This window comes from Galeopterus variegatus, unplaced genomic scaffold, assembly GCF_000696425.1.
Source record: "Galeopterus variegatus unplaced genomic scaffold, G_variegatus-3.0.2 Scaffold1648, whole genome shotgun sequence".
NCBI classification, from domain to species: domain Eukaryota; kingdom Metazoa; phylum Chordata; class Mammalia; order Dermoptera; family Cynocephalidae; genus Galeopterus; species Galeopterus variegatus.
Genome location: NW_007727759.1, coordinates 106,691 through 121,695, shown reverse-complemented (window position 1 = coordinate 121,695; position 15,005 = coordinate 106,691). Strand labels below are relative to the sequence as shown.

General features: G+C 46.9%; 1 protein-coding gene across 2 annotated transcripts in view; it reads right to left on the bottom strand.

The window, feature by feature from the left end:
• Positions 1 to 14,261, bottom strand: part of BSDC1 (BSD domain containing 1) — a 25,507-nt gene extending 11,246 nt beyond the window's left edge. Inside the window, exons 1-8 of one of the 2 annotated variants that reach the window (XM_008578214.1) lie at positions 14,205 to 14,261; positions 13,879 to 13,939; positions 8,324 to 8,440; positions 6,008 to 6,175; positions 4,068 to 4,122; positions 1,717 to 1,832; positions 1,220 to 1,288; positions 974 to 1,052 (exon numbers count right to left, since the gene is read on the bottom strand). In XM_008578214.1, coding sequence (XP_008576436.1) covers positions 974 to 1,052; positions 1,220 to 1,288; positions 1,717 to 1,832; positions 4,068 to 4,122; positions 6,008 to 6,175; positions 8,324 to 8,440; positions 13,879 to 13,939; positions 14,205 to 14,215 — 676 coding nt within the window. In that variant the 5' untranslated portion in view covers positions 14,216 to 14,261. Of the gene's footprint in view, positions 1 to 973; positions 1,053 to 1,219; positions 1,289 to 1,716; positions 1,833 to 4,067; positions 4,123 to 6,007; positions 6,176 to 8,323; positions 8,441 to 9,671; positions 9,708 to 13,878; positions 13,940 to 14,204 lie in introns of those variants that run through there. The other variant, XM_008578215.1, reaches the window with a different exon arrangement.
• Positions 14,262 to 15,005: the final 744 nt, after the last annotated feature.

The window sequence follows — 15,005 nt, the reverse complement described above, 5'->3', positions numbered from 1 at the left end:
AACCAACTTTCTCGCTCACTCTCCTTGTGAAGGAGAACCACCAGAACCATGGGTCAATCCAGTCACAAGGGCACAGTCCTCACAATCTAATCCCTTCTTAAAGGCCCCACCTTTTTTTTTTTTTTCCTTTTTGTCTTTTTTACTGACCGGTAATGGGATCGCAACCCTCGGTGTCGCGCCCATACCGGGGACCGGCAATGGGATTGCAACCCTCGGTGTTGCGCCCGCGCCGAGCTCAGCCAGTGAGCGGGAACCGGTCACCACATGGGATCCGAACCCTCGGTGGGAGCGGGCCGGCCCTGCCCCACCTTTAAAAAAAAAAAAAAAAAAAAAAAGCCAAGGCTCGAAATTGAGTCAGTTTGGGGTTCAGGTCAGGCTCTGTTACATCCTAAGTGCATGACTGGGCAAGTCTCTTAACTTTTCAGTTACCTGCCTTATTAGTAAAAGAGGGATGGAGTCGTGTAAGGACTATGCATGTCAAGCCTGGGCACAGAGTATAGCACTTAATAAATATGTTAATATTACATCATTCAGGTGGCTCCATGTGCTGTTGTAAGCTCAGCTACCAGGTAGAGCCTCGCTCCCTAACCCAGTGGGTCCCAAGCCTGGCTGGGCATTAATATTATCAGGGGAGCTTGTTAAAAATATATGTTTGGCCACATCCCCACAGAGTCTTATTTAGAAGGTGGGAAGAGAATCTGGATTCTCAATAAGCTCCCTAAGTGACTATAAAGCAGCTGGTCCATGGGCTGACAGGGAAATCTGCTCCAACTGACACAAGTGATTTCTGTACCTAAACCTGGGATTCTACCAGCCTTATTCAACATCTTCTTGTTAGCTCTATCCTCAGCACATACGAACACTGTTCTCATTCCTTGCTCTTCCCTGGGGTGCCTCATTTCTCCAGGCTTCAGAGAGCATGGCCCAGACAGTCCTTCAAAGATAGGACCCGTCACTTCTGAACACCTCTTACCTTCTTCCTCTTCCCAGCCAGGCTCTTCAGAGATGCTCTGTTCTGCCCGCTGCTTCAAGGCATCCCTCCGGGCCTGTTCCTGAGTGGGGGGGTGCAGACAGCCAGGAGCAGTCAGAGCACACTCTTCCCAGACCCTGGTCCTGACCCCAGAACTCTTGGCACCCAGTGTCCCTTTCTTCCCTCAACAAAATCCAGCCTGCTTCCCCCAGGGCTGAGTGGGGACCTACCTAGGATAGACCAGCATACCTGCTCTAGTTGATGGATTTTATAGAAATACCGATGCCAGAATTCTGAATGAGAAACAGCTGCTGGAACCTGGAGGGAGAGGAAAGAGGAGGTGAGACTTTGGGAGTGGTCATGTGAGGTCTGTCCCCAGCCTCATCAGCCTGCTTCCAGTCCCTCTGGATTTCAGATACAGGAAGTAGCTTAGGATTGTCAGAGCACTTCCGCCCCACTGAAGTTTCAGCCAGACCCACCTCCCTGGCCCAGCTTGGCCAAGGAGGGAGAAAAGAACTCCTATCAGGCTTTGCTGGCCATTTCTCACCATTATCTGACTGCCAGAAGCCTGGAAAACTAGCTTCTCCCATGTGGGTTCTTGGCTCAGAACAGGGCTGATCTGGCACCACAGGGTCTCCTGCTGCTCTCTGGGCTAGAGGAGTCTGCAGTGACTCTGGACACATCCCTTCCACCTCCCAACACCTCAAGCTTGGAGCTGGCTGAGGTCCTGATGGCTGGGCCCTCACCATCTTGGTGTAGAGGGCTCGGATGGAGGGGCTGCCTACAAGGAGCTCTGAGATCTCCCCCTTCTTCTCCTCCAAGCAGAACTGGGATAGCCAGGCATCAAACAATTCCAGGGGCCCTGCAGAGGGACAGACACTGGTGGTCAGTTCCCTGGGTCTGAGAAAGAACACTAGACCTACAGAACGTACCTGGGTCTGGACATGGACAATGAAGAAAGCTTAAGGGTTTTTTCAAAGCCATTTGGCTCAAGATGAGGGGTCAGGCTGGGTGAAGAGGTGGGTGGGCCTCACTGAAATCAGGGTGTGGCACCTAAGATCTTCAGAAGGGGCTGCAGTCTCCATTTCTTCCTATCCCTGCTTGCTTTTTAGCCCATTGCACTGGCTACTGAATCTCCTCTGAAACAGCTACTCTCACGTCACCAGTGGCCCCAGTGGCCAGATCCACAGCTACTTCTCTACCCTCCCTCATGCAACTGCTCTACAGTTTCTGACTCTGGGAGCCTTACTCTTGAAGGCCCCTTCTCTCCTGGCTTCTTACACCTTTGTTCTTTTCCTCTCACTGTTCTGGTTTTTCCACCTGAGTCTTCATGGGCTCATTTTCCTTTCCTTATCTCCTCACTTTTTACTATTTCCCAAGATTATCTCCACTAAACTAAGAGTTTCAACCTCCTTCCACCAAGAATTTTCTCTTTGCAATCCAGACTATCCTTCTGGGCTCCAGATCCCAGAGTCCAGGGGTCTCCTGGATACTTCTACCTGCACAGATGCTGCAAACACAACATGTGCTCATTTTTTTTCCCACCCAGTTATCCACTGGAAACCCAGGGGCCACCCTGGCTCCTTCCTCATCCAATCACTCTGGATTCTGCTTTCTCAGTGTCTCTTATATGCATACCTTCCTCTTCATAGGCTGTGGCCTTAACTTGGACATGAGGATTCCTACACCAAGCCTCCTAATTGGTCTCCCTGTTTCTGTCTTTCACTCTATTTAAGCCTTCACAACACTGCCCCAAGGGCTGTTTACAAAATGCAAAACATATCGCTTCTCGGCCTTTTGGCTAAGATCAAGTGTAGTACAAAATGCAAAATATGATCACCTCAGGCCTCAAAACCCTTCAGTAGTTCTCTATGGGAGGGCTTTTTTCAGTTGGTGTTCATGGATGGGCTTCAAAGGGCCAGAGGATTTCCATACTGCACACACAATTTTGATGAGAGAAGGCTTGTCACTTTCAACAGCCTTTATTTATTTATTTATTTTTGTGGCTGGCTGGTAAAGGGATCTGAACCCTTGACCTTGGTGTTATTAGCACCATGCTCTAACCAACCTGAGCTAATCGGCCAGCCCCTTCAACCAATTTTTAAAAGACTTTGTGACTGAAAAAAATTCTAGGACTACTACCGCAAGCCTTTCAGAACAAAATTCAAACTGCTTAGTCTGGCACACAAAGCCCTTCACAATCTGGCTCCTCCCAGCTCTCACTGCCTTCACTCCTCCACACACACCCTTTAATCCAGCATTACCAAAAGGCTAGGTGCTTCCTGTTCTTTCTGGACCTTGAGATGTACTGTTGCCTTCCCTGAATACCCTGTACCACTTCTAAAAGCAAAACTAGTTTACCTCTAATTTATCCTTAAAACTCAAATGCCACTTCCTAGATTCCCCAGGATGGGTTGGGTGCCATTCCTCTGGGCCTCCAGTGTCCCCATCTTTCTGTGGAAAGTCACTCCACTCTCTACTATCTGCTTTATTCACTATTTCCGGTTTCTCCCCCCGGCTTTTTTTTTTTTTAAAAGATGACCAGTAAGGGGATCTTAACCTTGACTTGGCGTTGTCAGCACCATGTTCTCTCAAATGAGCTAACCGGCCATCCCTATATAGGGATCTGAACCCATGGCCTTGGTGTCATCAGCACCACACTCTACCAAGTGAGCCACGGACTGGCCCCTGTTTCACCCTCTTAACAGCCAGTTCCTGGAAGGCTGGAATGGGTTGAGGATTTCACTCATTTCTGACCTCCAGTTCCCAGCATGGGGGTGCTGCATAGCAGGGGCTTAGCAAACAAGAGCTGAAGGGAAGGCCGGCAGGGCAGCAGGGCTAGGAGGGAGGCTAAGTTAAGAGGCTGAAGGACAAGAGGAGCAAAGTTTCTGCAGAGGGGATGAAGACAGCTTGGGTTCCGGGAGGAAAAGGGAAAATCAACCCATCCCATAGGGTGTAAGGTTCCTACTAGTCCCGCTCTGGTCCCCCTGCATAGGGGAAACCTGGCCTCTGCTACCTGAGACAAACAGGGTCCACAGCCCAGACCTGTTTGGTTTACCCGCCCTACAAGCCCACCCCCTCACTGATACTCTCTCACCATCTGGTTCATTGCAGTAAGTTGCTGGGTCTGACTGCAGGCTATAGAGGCGAGCCTGTAAGAAACAGAAGTGAAAGAAGAGAAATTCTGGGGTGCTAGAGATAAAGAGCATATCATCTCTTCCTGTGTATCCAGTCAAACACAACCCAGCTTCTCTGTTAGCTACCAAATTCACACAGCACTTATCAATTAACACTTTAGTACAGGGAGTGGGGCACTGGACAAGGAGTCCAAAACTGGGACTTTCACCCAGTATTCCACCCCTGGGAACTAAAAAATATAATGTAAGCAGGATACAAAATTATATGTATAAAATGCTTTTGAAGCATGTAAAATTTGAAAAATGTTAGTGTAAATATATAAATAAGGTCCAAATTTAGGGGCAAAATTTGAAATAATGCAAGTCCCCCCAAATTAAAACCATTCGTCAAGAATTTCTTTCTTCTTCTTCTTCTTTTTTTTTTTTTTGAGAAGATGACCAGTTAGGGGATTTTAACCCTTGACTTGGTGTTGTCAGCACCACACTCTCCCAAGTGAGAGAACCAGCTATCCCTATATAGGGATCTGAACCCGTGGCCTCAGTGTTGTTAGCACCACACTCTCCCAACTGAGCCACAGGCTGGCCCTAAGAATTTCTTAGTTTTATAGCCAGTCTATCAAGTGATCTGTAAGCTGTGTTCCCACTAGAGCCACAGGGTGGCAAACTTGAGCTGGTCAACAGAAAGCCCCATCTTCCTTCCTCAGTATCACGTGAAGCACGAGCTGTTTATCGGCACCAGAACTTCACCAAGTGGTTTTGGTAACAATTCACTGTTGCTATAATTTAAAATCCTACCATTAAAACATTTTCACAATTCCATTCACATGTTTACTAAGTGGTGCCATTAATGCTAGGGCTGAAAAATATCCTTGAAAAATCAGTACGTTTGGAATAGAAATTCAATGTGGGAAGATCCTCTGATGGCCAAACTGCCATGACACCACAATGAATTTATTTATTTATTACTTTTTAAAAAAGATGACCAGTAAGAGGATCTTAATCCTTGACTTGGTGTTGTCAGCACCACGCTCTCCCAAGTGAGCTAACCAGCCATCCTATATAGGGATCCGAACCTGTGGCCTTGGTGTTATCAGCACCGCACTCTCCCAAGTGAGCCATGGGCCAGCCCGATACCACACTGAATTTAGAAGATAACACTCCATGAGGGGCCAGCCCGTGGCTCACTTGGGAGAGCGTGGTGTTGACAACACCAAGTCGAGGGTTAAGATGCCCTTACCAGTCATCTTAAAAAAAAAAAAAAAAAAAAAAATAGAAGTAATGATGAGAAAATTAAATGCAGCAGAAATATACTACTATTGTTGATTTAAGTGCTCTGAACACACCTTCCCACCTTTACATTTATTCCTATTGGAAATTAGTTTTAAATAACCCAAATGTAGATTAGGTTATTCCTCCAAAGATGCTCTCCATAGTGTTCCTTTTTACGGCTGAAAGATGAAAGGAATCCAAATGGGCAACACTAGGGAAATGACTGAATAAATGATACTATATTCACCCGCAAGAATTTAAAGACATTACAAATGACGGTGATTAAGAAAGATGCTAATAATTTGTTGTAATTTTCTTAAAAACAGGTTGCAAAATTGCATATAAAGTGTTTTTTTTGTTATAAAGAAAAAAATCCAAACTATCTTCACCTATATTTTCAAACAAAAAGAAAGGAAGGTTATACTTGTATACTAATGAAAAATCAGCAGTTCTCTTTGGGTGATAGGATTATGGGTTTAGAAATAATTATCATCTCCTTGTTATCAGTATTCTCCGATTTAGTTATACAACTATATTTTTTGGCCTAAATATGTATCACTTTTTTGAGTACAGGTTGGAAGCTAAAGCCCAGTGCCGGTAGGTACCTGTAAAGGAGGTTGCCAGTAAATACCTTGGTGCCATCATACGGCTCAGCTGTGCCAGAGGGTGTGCCCATCAGGGTGATGACATCGCAGTCAATGGTTTTGTCCGGTGAGGGGGCAAAGGTGTCTGAGATCACCCCTAGGAAGTCAGACAACCCCTTCTTCACTTTCTCTGTTGCCCCCGAGGAGCCTTCAGTCTGCAGAGAGAATCAGCAGAGGAAACAAGTGCCCCAGGAGCTGGCTGCAATCTGGGCTATGGGGGGGTGAAGCATCAGAGGCAAAGGTGTACTGTGTGTGGGGACTAGGGAAGAGCTCACAACCCTTCACCCCATCTCTGGGGTTAGAGAAGGAGAGGCAGCCAGGTCTTCCATCCCCAACTTGAGGATGCAGAACAGGGCCATGGTAGGCCTGTGTAGATCAGAAAAGAGATCCTTGACTGTCAGTTTCATCAAAATTTCAAGACCAGTCAGGCTGATAAAAAATCGGCAGGAGAGGATCTATGGCACAGATGTTTCAGTGGGGAAGACAGCCTAGGGGTAGAGTGGTAGAAAAGGTACTAGCTTTGGAGTCAGACATAGATGTGAATCCCAGTTCTACCACTTGTTGGTTATGAGGCCTAAAGCTTCTCTAACTCTCAGTTTCCTTATGTATAAAATGCAGATAAAAATACATCCTTCATAGGGTTACTGTGAAGATCAAAAGATCAAATTGTCCATTGCTGTGGACAATGCCTGGCACACAGCAAATACTTAATAAGTAACAGTAATGTAACATTACAATTTCATCACCGTCATTGTTCAGAAAGTAGAATGGGCAGTACAAAAGGTTGGAGAAATTTGGGCAGAATAAAAACAGATAGGCTTGCCTTGCCTGGCACCTGGGACGAGTAGAGGGTTAATGTATGGACCTCCTGGAAGGGGCAAGTTGGACACCAAGCTTGAGCCATACTGGTCAGAATGCCCTCCAGCAGGCATAGATAGGGTGCTGAGAGAGCGGGCTCCAAAAACCTGGTGGAAAACTGTATTTACTCTTGATTATTCTGCCCAGGCATTTTAATCCTAGAACTTATCATAGTGCCTGGCACATGTTGGCAAATGTATACGATCATATATTTTGAATGAAAAAGAGGCATAAATAAACGAAATAAACAAGCGGTGTCTCTGCTACTGGGTGGACTACTCTGGGATCAGCAGAGTTAGCACTTGTCTTTCATGCTTATCAGTAGCTGTGGTTGGTAGGCAGACAGTATTTTACAAGAGGATTCAGCAAAATAAGCTTGGCTAAAAAAACCTCCAAAGCTTGTTTTTTGTAACATGGCCTCTAATCACAAGGTAATTGACTCAGCTGGTGGTCAAATAAAGAAACTGCAATCTGTTCCAATGCTACAGGAACAACTGTAATATAAAAAACAGTATACTTTACTTCATTTGAAACTTAAGAGATCTGCAGGGATATCTTTGACCATTCATAATTTTCACTTTTTATACTGACTTTAGAATCTAACTCCTATCTCACAAGAGGATTCCACTGTACATCTCTGATTAATAAAAACAGGACCAGTAAGAATATATATTGGCACAACATTTCTGAAGGGCAGTTTTATGATAGATACTAAAAGGCTTAAAGCTGTACTCACTGTTGATCTCTTCCAATATTTTATTATAAAGAAAATATTATGGCAATGGGCAAAGATTTAGCAATCAATGTTCACTGCAGCTCTGTGTACAATACTGAAAACAACTGAAATAGGAAACTAGGTACTGACTGGTTCAATTCACATAATAAAATACCATCCAACTTATGATGCTATAGAACGAGGTCTGTAATGATTAAGTCATAAAGTAGGTTACAAGACACAGTATTCAGCTGACCCCAGTTCTGAAAAAGAAAGTGTACATAAGGAATATATTCCCCCCACCCAAGATATTAACAGTAGTTATTTCTGGGAGATAGAATTATGGGTGTCTCTAGGTCTTTTCTTTTACCTATCTGTAGTTTCCTTTTTTGGGGGCAGCTGACCAGTAAGGGGATCCGAACCCTTGAACTTGGTGTTATCAGCACTATGCTCTCCCAAGTGGGCTAACTGGCCAGCCTCCATCTGTATTTTCTAAATTATCTATAATGAATAACTTTGCTAAATACAAAACATCTGTTAAAACAATGTAGAAATGGGAAAGCTAATTACTTAATATAGCTTGTTTGCTTGACAGACACAATTCTTTCAAAATGGGAGGGAAAATAATCCCCATATTTTTCCCCAGGGGGGGGGTTAGAAGCCCCCACCAGGATCTCAGAGAAGGTCAAGCTGTGAGGGCAGTCACTGGGAGAGTGTGGGCAGTACTCACAGCCAGCTTCTCCTTGACCACGCTGGCCGTGGCTGCGATGGTGCAGGCTGTGTCATGTTGCACCACCTGGGTGAACTCTGTCAGGTCCCGCTTCATGAACTCCAAGGCTTCAGAGGACTATGGGAAGACAGAGAAAAGTGATAGAGCCAGTGGGCCCCACCACCCGTTGTTCCCTATCCCTGTGCTTCTACAGTACCAGACAGACACATGGAAATCTCAAGTGACACGGAGAGCCTGGGCTTGGAAACAATGCTCACTTGTCCCAATTCCATGACCTGGGATTAGCTGACAGCAGAGAGTGCAGGGCAACTCCTCCTGCTCTGAGCACGGGGGCAAAACCTCACCCCGGGCACTCATAAGCTATGTGGCCATGAGTAAGTTTCATCAAGTGCCCAGCTTTCTCCCATGAAATGAGGAAGGTGGACTAGATCAGAGATTCTCAAGAGCAGACAGCGGAAGGGGATGGGCACATATAGTGTGAAAATGAAAGACTTTAACAAATTGCTTTGATATGCTTTAAGTCAAGATATGTTTCAAATTTCAAATAAAATAGAAAAGGTGTGTGATTTTTTCATCAAAGGAAAGTATTTCTATTTTCACTTATTTCTGTTACAGGGAAATTGAGTTGAAATATTAGGCAGGGGGCTGGCCCGTGGCTCACTCGGGAGAGTGTGGTGCTGAGAACACCAAGGCCACGGGTTCGGATCCCATATAGGGATGGCCGGTTAGCTCACTGCAGAGCGTGGTGCTGACAACACCAAGTCAAGGGTTAAGATCCCCTTACTGGTCATCTTTAAAAAAAAAGAAATATTAGGCAGGATGTGACATTATCTTCAGGTTTAATAAAATGTTGCATTAGTAAGAATACTAGTAAGAAAAATAGTTTGGAAAAGTTTTTATTTTTTTCCTTTTTTGTCTCTTTCTTCGTGACCGGTAACGGGATTGCAACCCTCAGTGTCGCGCCCGCACCGCGCTCAACCAGTGAGCGGACCGGTCTCTATATGGGATCCGAACCCTCGGCGGGAGCGCCACCACGCTCCCAAGCGCCGCACTCTACCGAGTGCACCACCTGGCCGGCCCTGGAAAAGTTTTTATGAGTAATTCTTGACAACTTAATATCAGTAAAAATGTATGTGATTTTTACATTCAACAAAGGGAGAAAGGGTCAAGAGAAATACTAGATCAGATTCTCTCTAAGGCCTTCTTGGTTCCACCATTCCAGGGTTCTATTCATCCAAAGCTCCTTTGGGCAGAATTGACATTTGCTCATCTCAAGCCAATCTGCTTCTCACTCTGCACTCAGGCCCTCAGCTCTCCTAAGTCTTGCTCTGTCTTGCTTCATACTCACCGCTCTAGGATGCCTTCCTGGACTCCCTCTGTGCTCCCCTTGCAAGCCCTCTCATTTTACACAGGGATAGTCACCTGCATTTTTAAAAGAATGTTTTTCAGTGTTCTGGTGGTTTATTCTTCTGGGAAGGGCCTGGTACTTTTCATCCCAGATGACTGGGAAAGTGGGACTGTCTCATGTATCAACTAGAGGCTTCTCCGGGGGCAGGAATCATGCCTCTGTCTCACATTCGGGACTCCTTAACTGGCGGTGGAGGGGTCAATTATTAATTCACTCTCTCCACCCACACTGCTACCACCTGAGTCCAGGCCAACCTACTCTTTTATCTGGACTCCTCCCAGGTTGTTTCAGATAACTCTACTTCATTTTCCTGATGACATCCAGTCAGTGCTTTGTCAGTAAGGGCAGATTACCCTGCCCCCCCCCCCCACCCGGCTTTACATTCCTCAATGTTTACACACTATCCTAAGAGCAAGTATAAAACCTTCATCTTCACTCACAAGGCCTATACAATAAGGCCTCCGTCAGACTCTCATGCCCTACCACTGTGCCCCTCACCGAGCTCCAGCTGGCCTTCCTCAAGCTTCTCAAATGCTCTAGCATCTTTCCTACTTCAGGGTATGTGAACACATTATTTCCTCTCCCTGACGTAGGTCTAACTCTTCAAAACAAACAAGCAAACACAATGAATGAACCCTTTCACCTGGCTAACTCCCATTCATCCTTCTGGTCTATGCTTCAATGTCACTTCCCTCAAGAACCTTCCCTGATGCCTCCTCAGGCTTGGCTGGCTCCCCTTTACATCTTCTCATTTTTTTTTTTTGGCAGTTGGCTGGTAACAAGGATTGAATCCTGGACCTTGGTGTTCTTAGCACCACATTCTAACCAACTGAGCTAATCAGCCAGCCTTCTTCTTTTCTTTTTTTTTTTTCCTTTTTGTCTTTTTTACTGACCGGTAATGGGATCGCGACCACCGCGGGTTCGGATCCTATATAGGGATGGCCGGTGTGCTCACTGGCTGAGTGCGGTGCAGGCGACACCAAGCCGAGGGCTGCAATCCCCTTACTGGTCACACACACACAAAAAAAAAAAAAAAAAGAAGGGGGAGGAAGACCAGTCAGAGGCTGTTGCAATACTTCAGGAAAGAAAATAGAAGAATATGAATAAGGACAGAGCTGGTAAGGATGGAGAAGATGCGACTGGTTCAAGAAATACTAGGCAAAAAAGGTGGATTTGGTGATTAAATAGACACGTTGATTGAAGGCAGGACAAGAATCAAGAAAGAGCCACTGGCTGCTAAAATAGGTGACTGAGTAGATGTAGTGCTGCCAGCTAAGTAAGGAATCACTGGAGGAGGAGCAGCTTTAGAGAGAAGATGGTGATAATGACTTTGGGCACATAAAATCTGAAGTGACTAAGGGATTTGAGACAGTTGTCCAGCAGCAGCGATCCTCAAACACTAAAGCTCAGAAATAAAGGACTAGGAGTCAGCCTAACATGAAAGTGGAGAAGGTCACCCAGGAAAAGTTTGTAGAATAAACAGAGCAGTGGGCTGAGAACAAGGGTCCTCAGGACACCACTTTAAAGAGGCAGGCAGAGGAAGACGAACTCATGAAACAAGAATGGAAAGTCTGGAGAAGTATGTGGAGAATCGAGAAAGAATCATGTAACAAAAGCCGAGAGAGCTTTGAGAGGAAAAAAAACCCCAAACAAACAAGTGATCATTTGACAAATGCAGCAGAAAGGTCTAGGAAGATAAGGCTAAAAACTACCCATGGGATTTGGCAGATGGTAAGTGAAGCTGAGTGTGAATATAGATAAGATTATAGGTGGTGGCAGGAGTGGGAAGGGAGTAAGAGAGATCATGCTTGTTGACTTCAAATTTCCTAAAGTAGGTGAGGTTGTCTCTTGGAAGTAAAAGGGATGAGGTGGTTGAACAGGGGACTTCAGAGAAGAGTCAGGTTTTGGGAAAATTTCTGAAGTCAGGGGGAGAAGAAGCAAATTAGAGACTGAAAGGCTTAGTGGGGAGTGCTTGAACCCAGATTGAGGTTGGGAACTCTGTGATGGAGCCAAAGAGCAATGTGCCTTTCTCTATCAGTTTGTAGGCACAAGCACTCATGTGTGTACACAGGAGAACATAATAACAGGAGGGAAGGAGCAGAGGAAGGCAGAGTATAGCACATCTCAGAGGTATAGTCTCCAAGGCAATGTATGCTAAGGGGTACGAGAGAATCGAGGGTGCTGGGAAGTGAGTGGTCCAGATAGAGCCAGGATGGGAAGCAAAACCAGGAAAGCATCGAAAGACCGAAAAAAAAAAAAAAAGGAAAAACGGACTGGTGGTGATATCTAAGAGGTTTCCCCATAACCCTCAGCAATTAATAAAAATAGCTAATGCCTATATAGTACTTATTGTATGTTTGATGTTATTCTTAGTACTTTACATATATTATGATTTAATCCTCATGACAATTCCATTGTAGCTATTAGAATTCCCATTTTACAGATGAGGAACTGAGGCCTAGACAGGTTAAATAACTTATCCAAGTTCATATAAGAGTAAGTAGCTAAGAGGGAAATTAAGTCTTCTCTTTCCAAAAAGGCAGAAACACCATCCACTCCCCTGTGTCAAACTGGGAATTCCCTAAGAACAAAGATGGAAGTCTGAACTATTATTTTTCATGAGTTATGGTAAGACCAGTTTTGAGGGAAACACACAGAAGGCCCTCACACAAATTTGCTGAATGAATGTCAGACTTTCCATCCAGGAAATTGCTTGACAGGAAACACTACTTTGGGGTCTCTTCTGCTAAATCTTAAGAATGAAATCCTCTCTCTAGTCCTCATCAACAACACAAACAGCTCACGGCGTTTTCAGGTTTGCTGGGTTGAAGCTGAGAGGCTGTTCAGGAATACCTAGGCCAGGGGAGGAATAAAAGTGCTCCCAGATTCTGTGTGGCTGATAAGGGGAAAAAAAAAGAAAGAATCAAAAAATGCTCCCAGAGGGGCTGGCCCGGTGGCGCACTGCTACAGTGCGCCGCTTGGGAGTGCGGGGGCGCTCCCGCCGAGGGTTCAGATCCCACATACAGACCAGTTCCCGCTCACTGGCTGAGCGAGGTGTGGGCGCAACACCGAGGGTTGCGGTCCCGTTGCCGGTCCCGGTCCAGTACGGGCGCGACACTGAGGGTTGCGATCCATTGCCGGACATGAAAAAAGACAAAAAGGAAAAAAAAAAATGCTCCCAGAGTAGGAGACCGATTTAATTGAGGTCAGAAGCCTCCTGGAGTCTGTCCTGAAGCAGGACTCACCCCAGTTGTTTGAGGTAAATAGTAATTAACTTTCTTCACACTTCAGCTGGGCTGGTTTGACAAACTAGAGTGAAATGAAACAGGAACATATATTGGCATTTCCCACTGACAGAGCCAACCATCGCTCATCCTATAGAGATTGCTTAGTAAGCCATTCAAGGCCCCCCTCTGGCCATCAATCTCTCTCTCTCTGCCCCTCTTTGCAAACTCCTAACTCAAAACTCATCAGGCACCAGTGCCTATGCCTCATGCTCATCTCTGGCTTGGGTTCTTGCTTTTCATCCTATCTAGGCAGGGTTGGTCTCCACGAGGTTCCTTCCCCAAGGTCGCCGTCCCTGGCATTATCTTGACTAACCAGACTAGACAAGGTGCCCTGGTACTTTCCTTTCACAGCTCTTACCACAAAAGTAATTAAATAGCTACTTGACTATTTGGTCAATGGCTGTCTCCCCACCAGACTGTGATCTTTGTGAGGCCCAGGATTGCACCTGTTTGGCTAACGTCTGTATCCTCAGGATCAAAGAGTGCTGGTTGTGGCATATACTCTAATATTTGAATGACTATAGGAGTAAATTTTTTCATTGCTAGAATCCTTTTTCTTCAAGGCCTATATCAAATGTTCTCTCTTTCACGAAGAAGTTGTGAATTTCTCGAGCTGGAATAAACTGCTCCTTCTCATGGATTCCTACGAAAGAGTCTCTCCAGCCTTTAAAACAATTCTTATTTCACTGTGGCTAGTATCATACTGGTCTGCGCCGGGGTCTGTCCTCCCGTGGACAGGTAGGAGCGACAAGCAGGCCTCTTCCTTGAGGCCCAGCGCCCGTGCGGGCGCGGCTGGTCGGACAAGGCTGCAAGGAGGCGGCTCGGGGCCCTGCCGGGGGAAGGGCGCTGGCCCGGCTTACCTTCTCTTTGACCGCCTGATAGCTCTGCTGCAGCCAGCTCCGCCACCATCCCACGTCCTCTCTGTGGAAGACAGACACATCTGGCTGCCCCGCGGTGCGACTCCTACCCGCCCAATGATAGGGTTTTAGTTTCCCCCTCAGAAGTGGCCCGCGGGCCGAGGCTTCGTAGGCCGCTTCCCCGCCCCTTCACACTGAGACTCCACTCCGCCCTTTCAACTCTGTCCTCGCCCGCGCTGACCTCCTGTTCCCCTCAGGGACCCTGGCCCAGCACCCCAACCCTGGGAGAATTCAGGCCCCAACGCCTGGAAGCAGAACGACAAGCTCACCCTTCCGCCATCTTGCCTCATGACATCACCACTATTTACTGACCTTTGACTTCCGACACGGCACCGCCCCCTCAAGCACCGCCCAGGAGCGCTCGGCCCGATTCTTGCGTCGGCACCGCCCTCAGCCCAATCGCGGCTCCGCTCCATCTCTAGGTCCCGCCCCCCGGAGCACTGTCCTGTCCTGTCCAGAGTAGGCCCCTAAACCCCGCCCCCTGGGCGCTCGGTCCAATCCTCATTCAGTTTTGTCCTCAGGCCCCACCCCCACCAACCTCGACTCTTCTGTCCGTAGCAGCTGACATCCGTTACGGTGGCTTCCGTGCGCCCTGATCGGCGCGCTAGCTGGACGGCGGAGAGTTGGGAGCCGAGGGGAGGACGGGAGGGAGCCGGACTGGAGCTCGAACTTCTGGATCCCGTGGGACCTCCCCCCTTTGTGAAAACAGCCGCGTAGCAGCTGCCTGGTGTCTTCGGGCAATTCAGCGATCGCAGACTGCGGGGCTCTAGGCCGGAGCTGGCAGGAGTGTGGAGAAAAATTCGGAGGCGAATTCGATGCAGTCTCTGGCGGGCTCCCAGGATATTGGGGAAACAGATACAAATTCTGTTACTTGTGGCCCAGCTCAGAACAATGCGAGCTGGATGTGGTCCAGAGAAATCCGGAGACCTCCTGGAGGAGGGGGATTGAGTTTTCCACTGAATTTGGTAGGGAAAGAGAGAGAGAGCTTCCATAGCTCCCTCCGCCTCATCTAGTACCTGCATCTGTGCCCACATGCGTTGCCTTTCCTCCTGCAAGCATGCAGTTTCGCT